Here is a 16,263-nt window from a genome sequence, read left to right as displayed (position 1 = left end):
TTATGATGTAAACTCACCAATCCAAAACATTGCCAATTCACCCTCCTCAGCTGTAGCCCGACCTGCCGAATACTTCCAGCATTTTAGTTTTCCATCCCCACACATTATTCCTTAAAGTATTTATTTCCTTTCCAACTAAATTTGCTTGCACTACTCTTTCAGTCACTACCTTCAAATCACAACATCTTATGGCATTAAAAAATACCCTTTCTCAGTCCCAAGTGTGAAGTTTAAAAAGAATCAATCCATTTACCACAATAAGCTCCACAGGAATGGGAACAACAAATCTATCTTTGCAGCGGGCATTCACTTCTTTCACTCCAAATAAGACGACAGCGCAAATTGCTCCAACAATTATTGTTGCTATATTGGCTTCTTTAATATTCTTACACACAGCAAGAAAGGTCTGAAAATACAAAATAAAATCATCAATAAAGCACTCTTGAAAATCCAAACTCTGACATTTTAATTAGCTTAATTTGGTTTAGAAATACAGCTTGGAAACAGACCCTTCAGCCCACAGAGTCCACATTGACCACAAACACTTGTGCACACTAGTTCTATCCTACACACTGGGCGGCAATTTTATAGAGGCCAATTAGCCTACAAACCTGCACGTCTTTGGAATGTGAGAGGAAACTGGAGCACCTGGAGGAAATCCACGCAGTCACAGGGAGAATGTGCAAACTCCAGACAGAACCCAGTCAGGATCGAATCCGGGTCTCTGGTGCTGTGAGGCAGCAACTCTACTGCCCTAAATGAATTCTAATGATTTTGGCCCTAGAATGTGACGTGTTTCAGAGGAGAAATTAAATGCTGAGGGGGAATTAGATTCATGTTTGGCATAAAGGAAGCGACAATATTAAACAGAAAGAGTGGATTAAACAGCATGATAGCTTGATCTTTCACTTGGTTAAACTTGTATTTAAAGTTAAACCATGAAAACTTTGCGACAGTGAACAAAATGTCTTTATTTAACAGAATACATCCAACGAGGATACTTACATAAATTACTGACAGCGTTCCACTATATCGTTTAGTTTTGATGCCCAGAAAATACTTTAACTGAGACGTAACGACGTGTACAGCTGCAGCAGTGGTGAAACCTCGTACTAAAGGTTTTGAGAGGTAAACAATGACAAATCCAAAATGTAAGAGTCCAAGGCAAAGCTGCTCAAGAAGAAAATAAATAATGACTGGATGGAAATAAACCAAGCACTATTTAAATAGAATAGATGTTACCTTGAATTATTAATTTCCCTACACAGGTGATTTACACTGACAATTAGTCTTTAACCAGGGGAATGGGACAAATCAGAATAATTGAATCCTATAATTTCATCCCCTGAAGTCAAAGTTCTAATTTTTGTCAATGTTCACTGGTCATCAGTAAGATTTCCAATACAATATCAATGGCTTACAATAAAGCATAATAATAATAAAGTTTACATCGTATTTCTCATCTAAGTTTTTTTTCTTATTTGTTACCTGCACAATTCCCGATAAGAAAGCTGTGGCTGTTGCTACTTTAACTCTCATTGCATCTCTTTCTGCGATTGGGTCGGAGTCATTAGTTGCATTCAAGGAATGCACAAACATATCATCTGGAACAAGTTTTACTGCCACTGCACTAATCATTAAACTTATAACTGCAAACGTGCCTAGGATAGAAGAAAATATTAAAACAAGGTTGGTAGTCATGAACACCATCAGCAACAGTTTATATTTTTGTATGCGAGTCAAAATAATGCAGCACAGAAACAGCCCCTTCGGCACAATGCATCATTGTTGACCAAGATGCCCCATTCAAGCTTGTCCCATTTGCTCACAACGGCCCATACCCCACTAAACCTTTCCTAAGCAGGTTTTTGGCCAGATGTCTTTTAGATATCTTGTTGTTAGTATACCTGCCTCAGTCACTTTCTATGAGCTCATTCCAAATATGCACTACCCTCTGGGTGAAATTGCCCTGGGGTCCCTTTAAAATCTTTCTCCTCTCATCTTAAGTTTTTGATACCCCATCCCTGGGGGAAAAAAAAAAGAATTTGTGCATTCACCTTATCTATGCCCCTCATGATTTTATACACCTTATAGACCTGTAAGGTCACCGCTCAGCCCCCTATGCTCCTAGTAATAAAGTCCCAAGCTGCCTAACTTGTCCCTATAAGATCAACTCTTGGGTCCTGACAACATTCCTGTAAATATTCTTTACACTTTTTCCAGCTTAATTACATCTTCCTTAGAGCACAATAACCATACAGAATACTCCAAGGACAGTCTCACTTAATATCTTGCACAATGACAACACGAGATCCTAACTCCCACACTATATATCCAGACAGAAAGCAGCCCACATGTCAAACACCCACTTCACCATTTGGTCTAGCTATGACATTTCTTTCAGAGAATCATGTACTTGTATTCTAAGGTGCCTCTATTGTATAAGAAAGCCCAGTACCCTAACGTTCACCGAGAGAGTACTACCTTTGGTGGATTTTCCAAAATGCAATGGTAAAGAGTCTATTGACTGATTGCATCAAAGCCCGTTCAGCAACTTCAAAGCCCAGGAACAGAAGAAATGACAAAAAGTGGTGGACTGACCGGTCACACATACAATAGTCCTCACACACCCCCCCCCCCCCCCTCTCTGAACACCCACCATACCCCATCAGATCTCGCCTCAGCCTTTGTCCACTCCCTGGCACTCCTCTGACCCCCAACCCTCCCCCCATGTCGTGTCTTCATCATCCCTCCCGACCTTCCCCTTTCTGATATGGAGAGGTCTGTCCTCAACAGAGGCCTCACCTTCGTTCCCCACCAACCCCATCTCAACGTGTTCCAGGTCTGCCACAATGTAGAGCTTTTCTTCTGTCGCCTCCGTGCCTTCTTCTATGGGAAGCAGTCCTTGCCACCCAGTGATAACCCCTTCTCTCGTCTCCACCAAACCCCCCTCCTCTTGGACTCCCCAGAACGGCCTTCTACCCCCTCTAGACCTTTTTTATTTCTAACTACCGGCGTGACATCAACCATCTCAACTTTTCCACTCCTTACCTACAAACTCACGCCCTCTGAACGTACAGCTCTCTGCTCACTCTACAGCAACCCTGACATAATCAAACCCGCTGACAAGGGAGGTGCCGTGGTAGTCTGGCGCGCTGACCTCGACCGGCCAAAAATAACTCTAAGACGACACCTCCTACTTATCCTTGGACCATGATCCCACAGATGAGCACCAGGCCTAAATCTCAAACACCATTACTGATTTCATCACTTCCACAGCCTCCAACCTTATCTTTTCCCAGCCCCACAGCCCGTTTTTACCTTCTCCCCAAAATCTACAAACACAACTGCCCTGGCAGATCCATTGTTTCTGCCTGCTCCTGTCCCACAGAAATGATTTCCACGTACCTTGACACAATCCTATCCCCCCGGTCCAATCTCTCCCGACCTATGTCCAAGATACCTCACATGCCCTTCGTCTCTTTAATAACCTCCGCTTTCCGAGCCCCCACTCCTTCATCTTTACTATGGACGTTCAGTCACTCTGCACCTCCATCCCCCACCAGAAAAGGCCTTAAAGCCCTCCATTCCTCGACCGCAGAAACATCCAATCTCCCTCTACTAACACTCTACTCTGCCTAGCGGAGCTGGTCCTCACCCTCAACAACTCCTTTGACTCCTCCCACATCACCATCTATGTCTCTCGTTTCCCTTATCCCTAACCAGTCTGAAGGGTCTCGACCCAAAACATCACCCATTCCTCTCCAGAGATGCTGCCTGTCCCGCTGAGTTACTCCAGCTTTTTGTGTCTATCTTTGGTTTAAATCTGCATCTGCAGTTCCTTCTTACATATGGGTACCTGCCTCCCCATCTTTGAAGGGATCTAGAGGAGGTGCTACCTCACAAAAGGCTGCCAGTATCAAATATCAACACCACCCTGGTCATGCTCTCATTTCATTCCTTCCATTGGATAGAAGGGAAAAGGAGTCCAAAAATGCTGACCACCAGTTTCAAGAATAATTTCTTCCCAACAACCATCAGGCTCTTAAACACTACACAACGATAACCTCAAATATGAACTATGGACTGTCTTTGGTTGCACGAAGGACTTTGGGCTTTTTTGCGCTAGTACTAGGGTTATTAATTTACCTTGTTTTTATTTATTATATATCGATATTATAGGCCTGTTAGGCTGCAGCAAGAATTTCATTTTTCCATTGTCGGTATGTATGACAATGAATCACTTTTGATTCATCTCACACTCATCTGAATTGAAAGTAATTTTCTATTCATCGGCCATTTAGATTTAAGATCCCGCTGTAATTTAACAATATTTTCACTATCTGCCACACCTCCTATTGTCTCTTCTGCAAACTTACTAACCTTGTACATTCTCATCCAGCTTATTTAAATAGATGAGCAACAAAGGACCCAGACCATAAATATAACTGCATTAGGATAATTATAAAATGTGATAAAGTTGGCTACCTATCCTTGCCTTGCAGAGGTTGATGGGATGTTTGACTAAAGAAAATGTGGCTAAAAAATATGTGTACTCCAGAAGTCAAGCCCACTATTGTGTATATGGTCAGTTGCATGGAAGATGTTAATGGCCGAAACTGCCTTCATGTCTGGTTACCCCAATGTGATAATGGCCTCTATTGTGTATATGGTTGGATGTCCGAATGTAACAAGGACCTAAACTGCCTTCATGTCTGGTTACACCAATGTGATAAATTGCCTCTATTGTGTACCTCTATTATGTACCTTGAGCATTGGAACTTGTGCAGAAAGTTTAGCTCACTTGGAACAGATTTATTCCATATATGGTAAAGCCATCTGTTTGTGGATTTTGCATGTCACCTCCATAATAAAAAGAAGCTGTATCCTGCTATTGCTGAAGTGGGTGCTCAGATCTGGCAAGTATAGCTACATACTTGTAGCGGCTCTGCCACTTTCCGCCTGGGCGTTAGTGGGTAAGCTTTTTGTGTTTTAAATTGATTAGCGTGGTTGTCTATTTGTTACAAGGTCAAGAACTTTAACATGTTCCCCAGTTTGTATGTTCATGCATGTACTTTTCCTTGGAAAATATAACAAATTAAAAACTATTTCTGCAGACAAAATAAGTCATTATATACACTCAGAATTAAAATGATAAGCTCGGGGTCATGCTTGCAGACCAGACAGATGTGTGCAATAAACGTCAACCAATCTGTTTTTGGTCTCTTCAATGTGAAAGGTGGGAACGGAATGCTGGAAATTTGCTGTACATTGTGGGGGAAAGGGAGAATAAAAAAAAAAAAATAACATATAACATATATAACATATAACAACTACAGCATGGAAACAGGCCTGTCCGGCCCTACCAGTCCACGCCGACCATTCTCCCTGACCTAGTCTCATCTACCTGCACTCAGACCATAACCCTCTAATCCCCTCTTATCCATATACCTATCCAATTTACTCTTAAATAATAAAATCGAGCCAGCCTCCACCACTTCCACCGGAAGCCCATTCCATACAGCCACAACCCTCTGAGTAAAGAAGTTCCCCCTCATGTTACCCCTAAACCTTTGTCCCTCAATTCTGAAGCTATGTCCCCTTGTTGGAATCTTCCCCACTCTCAAAGGGAAAAGCCTACCCACGTCAACTCTGTCCGTCCCTCTCAAAATTTTAAAAACCTCTATCAAGTCCCCCCTCAACCTTCTACGCTCCAAAGAATAAAGACCCAACCTGTTCAACCTCTCTCTGTAGCCTAAGTGCTGAAACCCAGGCAACATTCTAGTAAATCTCCTCTGTACCCTCTCCATTTTGTCGACATCCTTCCTATAATTTGGCGTCCAGAAGTGCACACCATACTCCAGATTCGGCCTCACCAATGCCCTGTACAATTTCAACATTACATCCCAACTTCTATACTCGATGCTCTGATTTATAAAGGCAAGCATACCAAACGCCTTCTTCACCACCCTATCCACATGAGATTCCACCTTCAGGGAACAATGCACAGTTATTCCCAGATCCCTCTGTTCCACTGCATTCCTCAATTCCCTACCATTTACCCTGTACGTCCTATTTTGATTTGTCCTACCAAAATGCAGCACCTCACACTTATCAGCATTAAACTCCATCTGCCATCTTTCAGCCCACCCTTCCAAAAGGCCCAAGTCTCTCTGTAGACTTTGAAAATCTACCTCACTATCAACTACTCCACCTATCTTAGTATCATCTGCATATTTACTAATCCAATTTGCCACACCATCATCCAGATCATTAATGTAAATGACAAACAACAGTGGACCCAACACAGATCCTTGGGGCACTCCACTAGACACAATCTCAGAAGAGACAAGAAAGTAATCGATGAAGGTACCAATAAGATCCTCAGATGCTGGGATACACTACACTCATTTTTGTGCTGTCTTTGATACACAGTATTCCTCAACTTACAAAAGGTTTACATTCTTGGAAGTTTACCAATGACTTGCTTTCAGTGTTAAAGACTTGATATAATGTAAATTATACATGTTGAAAGATTGCCTTTTGGCACACCAAAGAAGTAGTTAAAGATAAATGAAATGTACCTATTGACACATGCCTTGATGACCCAAATACCATGTATAACAGAACTGGAAAAAATGAAGAATAGAGTCCAAACACAGGGGGAACACTTGCCAAAATGGCATATGCTAAACCTAGAAGAAAGGAAAAAGTTATTTAATCATAACTTAATCACCAGCAAGGAAACTTAGGACATAATATGAATAAAATACTAAATTTACCAAATATACCAAATTAATTACACAACTAAATTGTTTCTTAGTCTACCTTAAGGTGTCAAATGATATTACTTCAATCCTTCCTAATAAAAAGTTAAAATTTGGCCATGTCTCAGTTAATTTTTTTAAATGCAGTTGAAATAAAAATGTACAAATTACGTGATGGGGTTTGCCCAGAATATAGTGTCAGGACATATAATTGGCAAGATTTATCGAATACAATTTCTCCAATACACTTCTTTGAAATGATTGACAAGAAATGCTGCTTCATTAGTGCTGCATGAGACAAATAGCTTAGTATTGGTCTGTTGGGAATATCCTTAGCTGTGCTGATAAATTGTTTTATTAGCAAACTTACGGTGTCAATAAAAAGTTGTGATAGCTCTAAATGAAACCAATAATCTTATGCCACAAAAAGTAAGAGGGATGTTGATGGGACAGTTATCCAGCCATTTTTTAAAAACCCACAAGAAACAAAAGCAGTAATTTAAAAAAAAGTATTTGGCATATCACATCTGCTCCATCATTCACTGAGCTTATGGGTGACATTTAGCTTTATTACCAAGCATATTCCTGTATCTATTACTTCAGTCCTTAAAAACGTGGACAAAATCTTCACTAATCAAAGCTTTTCACTGTATATCAGTACACTTGACAATAAACTAAACTCACTGTTCAACAAAAAAAAGTATTAAAAGATATTTTCATATATCATATCATATATATACAGCCGGAAACAGGCCTTTTCGGCCCTCCAAGTCCGTGCCGCCCAGCAATCCCCGTACATTAACACTATCCTACACCCACTGGGGACAATTTTTACATTTACCCAGCCAATTAACCTACATACCTGTACGTCTTTGGAGTGTGGGAGGAAACCGAAGATCTCGGAGAAAACCCACGCAGGTCACGGGGAGAACGTACAAACTCCTTACAGTGCAGCACCCTTTCCTCAATAAGTCACAGGTGAAGCACGGTTGCTGGCATGGGAAGCTGATGTATTGAGAAACATTGCTCAACTAGGCTCATATTCATTAACGTTTAGAACAATGATAGGATCTCAGAAACCTAAAATAGCATTATAAAAGTATGCAGCACACAAACAATCCTTGGGACCACCTTGATCATAACAAATAAGTTAGCATAATGAGCTAGTCCCATTTGCCTGCATATTGCCCATAGCCCAAAAAACCCTTTCTATCCATATATCTGCCCAAATGGTGTTTAAATGTCGTAATTGCATGCGTTTCTAAAGGTTCCTCTGGCAGCTCATTCCAGTTATTGACTACCCGTTGAGAAAAAAAGTTGCCCCTCTTAAATCTCTCTCTTCTCACCATAACCTATACCCTCCAGTTTTAGAATACTCTACCCATGGAAAATCACTGAGTGTTTACTTATCCACACCCCTCATGATCTTGTACACTTCAAAAAGGTCACTCCTATGCTCCAAATAAAAAAGTCCCACCTTATCTATCTTCTACCAATACCTCCAGCTCAAACTTCCAGGTAACACCCAGATGAATCTCTTCTGCAACCTTTCCCTCCTATAGCTCGGTGACCAGAACTGCACATTGTGTGGTCTCACCAACTTCATCATGTGCCACCTTTTGTACTCAATATGCTACTCAATGAAGGCAAGCATGCATGCCAAAGGGCTTCTTCACCATACTATCCATAAGGACTTGCCATTTTCAGAGAACTCCCAGTTCTCTGTTCTGCATCACTTTCCAGGGCTCTCCATCTACTGCGCAAGTCTTGCCCTGGTTTGACAAAACAATGTGTAATACCTTTCACTTCAGTTAAATTCCATTCCCTATTCCTTAGCCCATCTTCCCAACTGATCTAGAATCTGGTTTCAATGTGCTTCCCCACTAACACTTTAGTCAATTGCCCTACCTTGTCTGCTCTTCAAATGTATACTGACTATTGGGAGGTCTATAATGCAGTCTCAAAGTGATCATTCTTTCCCTGTTTAGTTCTACTCAAAACCTCACTACACGGTTGCCCAAAAATATCCTCTCTAGTTGTGACCTCCCTAACCAAAAAGGCAAATCCCCCTCCTATCTTACCTGGATCTTTATCATGCCTGTAGCATCTATACTCTAGAACATTGAGCTGCCAGTTACACCTTCCTTCCCCCAAAATATGTGAACATATGAAATTCCCTATCACAGAATTGAAGCTAAATTGTCAAATATATTCAAGCTGATGGATATTTTTCTTTTGGGTTGAGGGATCAAGGTGTTTGTGGAGAAAGTTGAACAGGGTATTGAATTTGGATGATTAGTCATGATAACATCAAATGGCTGAGCAGTCTTATAGGATTTAATGACCTACTCTTGCTCTTAGTCTCTATTGCCTACTTTTCTTCTCATGTTTCAGAGATGTACCAAAGGTTCTGGAATTTTCTTTTTGAAATGAAATCTTGGGTGTCAATGGAAGCAAGGGAATAACTGAGCAAATTAGTTGTTGACATCAAAATGGTTAAGCCTGGAGAATTAAGATTATGACCATACTCAGCGCATTCAAATATTCCTCCCTTTGAACCCAGATACCCCCTCACTCCCTTCAATAGATGCAGGAGGAGGCCATTCAGCCCTTCAAGCCACCACCAATGTGATCATGGCTGATAATTCACAATCAGTACCCCGTTCCTGCCTTCCATCACAATATATGCAGTGTTCATATTTACTTTGAGGTAGGTGCATCACTCCAGTGCTCACACCAGATACTATGTCTCCTAATATATACTCCTTCACTTGGTAGTTGGGTAGCCATTGCAGAATGGGAACACAGCTGAAGAGTGTTGACTTGGCTTTCACGGTTGAACAACTGCAGAAAACAAAATGAATAAGCAGCAATCTGGTCACTTGTAAATTGGTAGAGGTTGTTGGTGTGCCATGTCACACAATCCCCAAACCTTAAATGACACAGACATCATTTCTGTTTTATAATATAGGCAATGGGAGCCAAGTTAGAACGTTATAGGTTTAAGATTTGGCAATTAATAAATGAAAACAAGGAAGTGATAAAGACTTTGAACAAATATTTTGTTTCATCATCACAGTAGAAAATGCTACAAACATTCCAATAGTCAAAAATGGAAACCGAGGAGGGGAACTTACAGTAAATCATTTTCAATAGAGAAAATCTGCTGGACAAACCACAATGGCTGGCAAATTATTTAAACCTAATTGCCTGCATCCAAGGGTCATAAAGTAAGTGGGTGCAGTGTAGTCAATGTCATACAGCACAGAAACAGGCCCTTCAGCCCAACTTGCCCATGAAGACCAAGATGCCCTATCTGCACTAATCCCACCATTAGTTTTAGAGAAACAGCACGGTAACAGGCTCTTCGGCTCGCCAGGTCCACACTGACCATTGATTACCCATTCACACTAGTTCTATTGTATCCTACTTTCACCCACTCCCTACACACTGGGGCAATTTACAGCAGCCAATTAACCAATAAACCCACACGATTTTGGGATGTGGGAAGTAACTGGAGGAAACCCGTGAGGACACAGGGAGAACTTGCAAACTCCACACAGACAGCACCCAAGGTGAAGATCTAACTGGGGTCTCTGGCACTGCGAGGTCGCAGCGCTATCAGCTGTGGCACTGTGCCACCTAACCGCATTTGGCCTAAATCCCTGTGAACCCTTCCTGTTCATGTACCTGTCTAAATGTCTTTTAAATGTTGTTATAGCACCTGCCACAACTACCGCCTCTGGCAGCTTGTTTCATGTACTCAATACCCTCTGAGAAAAAGTTGCCCCTCAGGATCCTATTAAATTTTTATCTCTCACCTTTAACCCATGTCCTACGGTTCTTGATTCCCCTATCTGGCACAGATATGCAATTACCCTATCTATTTCCCCTCACGATTTGATAAACCTCTACAAGATTACCCTCAGCATCATAAGCTCCAAGGAATAATGTCCTAGCCTGCCTAACCTCTCCCTAGAGCTCAGGCACTCATGTCCTGGCAACATCTTGGTGAATCTTCTCTGCACTCTTTCCAACTTAATAGCATTCATCCTATAGCAGCATGGCGAAAACTGAATATGGTACTCTAAATGTAGCCTAACAAACATCTTGTACAATATAACATAATATTCCAACTTCCTTAATACCCTGACTGATGAAGGCCAATGTCCCCAAAAGCCTTCTTGACCATCCCATCTACCTGTGACTCCACTTTCAGGGAACTATGTACCTGCACACCTGGATCCCTCTACTCTACAACACCTCAAGGCCCTGCTATTCACTGTAAAGGTCTTGCCCAGGTTCGACTTTCCAAAACGTAACACCTCTCACTTATTTGTATTAAAGGGCATAAACCATTCCTCAGCTCATTTCCCTGCTGTAATTTTTGATATTCATGTTTGTTTTCTATGATACCATCCACTTTGGTGTCATCTGCAAAAATTACTAATCATGGCATGTATGTTCTTATCCAAATTATTCCTATAAACCATAAATAGCAATAGGCCTTGCATTGAACCCTGAGGCACACCATTAGTCACAGGCCTACAATCCAAATAACAACATTCTACCGTCACCCTGCTTTCTTCCATGAAGCCAATTCTTTTTCAGGACAGCTAGCTTTCCCTGGATCCAGAGCAGCCTAACGTATGGAACCTTATCAAATGCCTTAAGGTCCATATAGATAATGTCTACAGCTTTCCCCTCGTCAAACATTTTGGTTACTTCTATCTAATTAATCATGGGGATTTATCTACCTTTATAAACCTTAGAACTTCCAGCACCTCCTCAACTGTAATACAGGCTGTCCCCAGTCTTCAAGTCTTTCTCCACAGTAAAAACCAAAGGGGAAATACTCATTGTGGATCTTACCCATCTCCTGCGACTCCACAGAGAGATAACCACTTTGGTTCTGAGGGGCCCTATTCTCTCCCTAGTTACCCTCTTTTCTTTAATGTACTTATAAAATCTCTTTGGATTTTTCTTAATCTGCCAGATCTATCTCCTACTCCCTTTTTTACCCTCCTCGTTTCCTTCTTACGTATACTCCTCAGATCCCAAAACTCCTCCAAGGGTATACTTGATCCCAGCTGCCTATGCCTGAAGTGTCCCGAATCTGAAATGTCACCTATACATTTTCTCCAGAGGTGCTGTCTAACCCACTGAGTTACTCCAGCTCCGGGTGCCCATCGTTGGTATAAATCAGCATCTCCAGTTCCTTGATATTACCTCCCTACACCCACCTGCCATGCCCTTCACTCTAACAGGATCAGTCATGCCCTGAACTCTAGTCATCACATTTTTAAAAGTATTCCACTTTCTAGATGCTCCTTTGCCCACCAAACTACTTTAATCAACTTTAGTAAGTTCCTGTCTAATACCATCAAAGTTGGCCTTGCCCCAATTCAGAATTTTAACTTGTGAGCCCGCCCTGTCCTTATCCATAACTATTTTAAAGCTAAGTGAACTGTGGTAATTTGCATTCGGAATCTCATGTCTTCAAGTAATCTTTGGTTCACTTCAGTTCATTACAGTTTATAAACCTCTTCACAAAATAGTAACTGAAAGACTTACCGAAAATACCGTAGAAACCTCTCTCTTTTTGATAACTTCTGCTTTTTTTTCTTATGTAGATAAGCTTGGAAAGATTCTTCATTAAAAACTTTGCGACTGACATTATAGCTCAGTTCACTGCTCAATTCAGTATTGTTCATTTTGGAGTTGATATTCCAATCAAATTGCAAAAACAGTTTTTAATGTAGTCTTAAATTAATGCACTGCAATGAAAACAGGTAATATTAGATTTATTTATATATATGTATATATATTTCAGTCATTGTTGAAAAAAATTGCATTAAGCATATAACATTTGAAAATAAAAAGGTATAACAATATTTTAACTGGCTTCAAGATCATTTCAAGGTCAGTTCAAATGCTACAGTCGAAAGCTTCAATTAGTGTTTTTCCAACTATTAGATATTACGCTTAACATTTAAAAATTAGCAGGGTTCCCAAAAGAATAGAAAACACCGACCTATGTGATGACTTTCTTTTACTCAAAATAATATTGAATACAGCAGGAAAACTACATCAAGCCAAGAATCTTCTAAACAATTATGGCTAGTTTAGGCAAGCCAAAAACCAACAACCAGGCCACTTACTCAATTGGGCAGTGGGCAGCCTAGATGGACAAATATTCCATACACACAACTGCATTCAAACAAGTACATTCTTTGCATGGTGTATTCAATATGAAGTCATCCACCAACCAGGATAGGTTCAGTGTTGAGAATAAATTATTGGAGCAAACTCAAAGGAGGATGGAAACCAGTATGAAATGCTTGTGGGATTAGCTGCTGCCAGATAAATCTGGCTAGAAAAAAATGCAGAGCATTCCTTTAGAGCCCAGTGATTCTGTTATTTAAGCTCACAGTCAGCCACAGTTTTGTCCCAGAGAAAAACCTTGAAGCCTGCAACTGTTTTGTTTCTCTCAAGCTGAATGCATGGGAGGGCAACCTCTCCCAAAAGAATCAAATTTCATGTACGGTAAACACTTATTTAGGAGAGTATTCCAGTTCCAGGATGTTGTATTTCAGCTCTTTGCTACAATGTTCTGCCACAATCAGCATATAATGTCTCAACAGCTTGTTTGAACGGTCCTTGAAACCACTTCCTGAGGGGCAACCTTGGATTGAAATAATACTTTCAGGAAATCTATCTACCCTCCCTCAACTCTGGCACCAGGGAGGCAATATTCCATCCTGAAATCCCATTTGCTGCCACAGAATCTCCTGTCTGTCCCCCTAATGCTCCTGTCTGTTTTCACTGTACTCTCCTCTGCCTCAGAAGACCTGACTGTTGCCGTTGCTCTCCTCCAAATGGTCACCCCATCCCAACTTCTACAGATGTACTATACAAATTATTCTGACAGGATGCATCTCAGCCTGGTATGATGTCTGCTCTCCTCTTGACTGCCTGAACCTGCAGAAAAAGATGAACACAGAGCTATTCCTTCCTTCCATCCAGTTCATCTTCAGTGCTTTGCATCAGGAAGGCTGGAAGTATCATCAAGGATGCCTGCAACCTTGGCCATTTCCTTTTCTCTCTCTCTTCTACCTTCCAGAAGATACTGTATTTTGAAAGCCCAGACATCCAGACTCAAGAATAGCTTCTTCCCAACTTTTTTCAGACTCTTAACTAATCATCTTGTTCATGCCACCTACTCTCAAGTCTACCTCATTTGGCTATTCCTTTATTGGACTTTCCTTTTTTGCACTACTTCAGATTGCATTACAATCTTTGCATGATTGTGCTGTTTGGCACTCATCGTTATATTTATTGTTGTAAATATCATTACAAAGTATACTGTATAGCCTGAGCTTCATGCAAACATGGAATTTAATTACATCCTGATGTGGATGTCAAACTAATTTGAATCAGCATCTGATAACTTTCTGCAAAGATTTAATCCAATATCCAATTCACAATCTATTTTTGTAAAGATTCATTTAATAAAAACCCATGCTAATAAAATCATAAATAATGCAGGTAATGCACGTGGAACAAAGGTACCTAGAAAACTAAATATAGCAATTAATGGATACTTTTCAGATTGCAGAAATGGAAATGGTGATGTACTTAGTGTTAGTATCACCAGGAAAAAGAAAACACAGACATAGAATACTGCACAAATTATCTGATAAATTGTAAAAAAGACTTCAAAGAACTGTTAGACAGAAATGTCTATAGACAGACAAAGTTTAATACAGAAAAATAAGAAACTATTCAATTGGAAGGAAGAAGAGTTGAATAAATAACTTAACTTTTAAATGATCAACTAAAAGTCGACTATCACCTGACAAATCTGCATACATTTTACAAACAGAAAGAATATAAATGCAAAAGGATCATATGAAACTTATACATGGATGTCAAGTCACAGATTCGCCTAAATATCAGAGGGCTGAAACTTTAGTAAAAGGAGAGTCTAAAGAAACTGGAGATCTTCACAACCATTTCATTTATATTATTTCAATAGACTACTGACCTGAAACTAATTATTTTGCTTGCTACTGTTGCTCCTTGATCTAATAAGTATTTCCAGGATCACATCACTTCCAGAAATCACGGTACGTTATTTTAAATAACAGTTGTATCAGCGTTATATACACGGATTAAACACTGCAAAACTACACGTGTAGTGTACTTCACAATGCCTCTACTCTTAGACGGCCAACATCACATGCTGATGATGACCATTTTCTCTCTCGAGTCATATGCTTCTCTTTCAATTACATTAAGGAAGTGTAGTATTGCGACATGTGCGTACAGGGCAGCGATTGCACATTTCCTTGCCTTTGATGCACAAATAAAATCAATTAAAGTCAAACTTTCATTTTAATAATCTCGAACAAACCGAGTAGTTTAAACTTAATTCACGAATTCAAAACTAAAATACACTCACAACCGTATAAAACCTTTTGAAAATATATTAAAAACCTTTTCAATCACATTCCAAATATGTGGTTAGAATAGACTGCTTGTAGTTGCCATTACAAATTGACAACTTTGATCCCCAACAACAATCAGTCTGAAGAAGGGTCTCGACCCGAAACGTCACCCATTCCTTCTCTCCCGAGATGCTGCCTGACCTGCTGAGTTACTCCAGCATTTTGTGAATAAAACAATCACGTACCTCATGTTGGCTTCAACAGCTAGTTAGTAGGCTCTCCTGAATGGTGACTCAATATTTCAAAGAACCTCTCCCCTCGCCTCCACTAAAAAGTCAAAGGACCTTATCCTGCTCTATCTCTACTATTTTTTTGTTGGTACTTGGAGGGAATGAACACTGCTCTCATCAACAATACGGTATAGAATGAGGCAATGCATTTCATTCCTCATCGCAAATCACAGACAAATAAGATTAAGTACAAAAACCAATGCAGATAGTGAAAGTTCATTGTTTTACTCCCAGATAGCAGAATACAAACAATGCGGGTTTGTCTGATGTTAAATGTCTGTCTGTATAAACCTGAGATTGAACAAAGCAGCACCACTTTCGCTCCACTCAGGCACTGAACAGGTGGCAGTCAGTGTCTTTAAAGCATCAAAGCCTGGGGCTCGTCTTAGTTTAATCACCTCGTTGCTTTGAGCTGACACGGGAGGGATGATGATGATGATGATGGAACCGGAGCCAAAGAAATGACTGTGAGTTATGAGAGGTGCATAACCCTTGTTGACAGCGGCTCGGTGCAGGGAGAGGGAAGATACCCGACAGCCCGGCTACATGGATGTCAACGCTCCCCTGCCTGGGGACCCGGGACCCGGGACCCAGCCGCCCCCCCCCCCCCGCCCCAACTCCAGCGGTCGGTGGGTGGGTCACTCACCCTTCGTCCTTTCTTGCCCTCCAGCCTCTCCGTGTACTGCACGGTCAGAGCGTCCTGCCGACGCCGTCCCTGAAACATACCATCTTCACGCCGCCGCTCCAGCCCGTCGG

The 16,263-nt window shown here is 40.9% G+C and overlaps 1 protein-coding gene across 1 annotated transcript in view; it reads right to left on the bottom strand.

Moving 5' to 3' along the window:
- slc26a5 (solute carrier family 26 member 5) overlaps window positions 1–16,263 on the bottom strand; it is a 45,365-nt gene extending 29,102 nt beyond the window's left edge. The window contains exons 1-7 of the mRNA XM_078419700.1: window positions 16,154–16,263; window positions 12,342–12,544; window positions 9,472–9,611; window positions 6,585–6,695; window positions 1,489–1,661; window positions 1,006–1,170; window positions 254–406 (exon numbers count right to left, since the gene is read on the bottom strand). Of these exons, the coding sequence (XP_078275826.1) occupies window positions 254–406; window positions 1,006–1,170; window positions 1,489–1,661; window positions 6,585–6,695; window positions 9,472–9,611; window positions 12,342–12,481 (882 nt within the window). The 5' untranslated portion in view covers window positions 12,482–12,544; window positions 16,154–16,263. The remainder of the gene's footprint in view (window positions 1–253; window positions 407–1,005; window positions 1,171–1,488; window positions 1,662–6,584; window positions 6,696–9,471; window positions 9,612–12,341; window positions 12,545–16,153) is intronic.

Source organism: Rhinoraja longicauda, chromosome 23 (assembly GCF_053455715.1).
Source record: "Rhinoraja longicauda isolate Sanriku21f chromosome 23, sRhiLon1.1, whole genome shotgun sequence".
Taxonomy (NCBI): domain Eukaryota; kingdom Metazoa; phylum Chordata; class Chondrichthyes; order Rajiformes; family Arhynchobatidae; genus Rhinoraja; species Rhinoraja longicauda.
The sequence above is the reverse complement of the archived record's forward strand: the minus strand, read 5'-3'. Positions and strand labels throughout refer to the sequence as shown.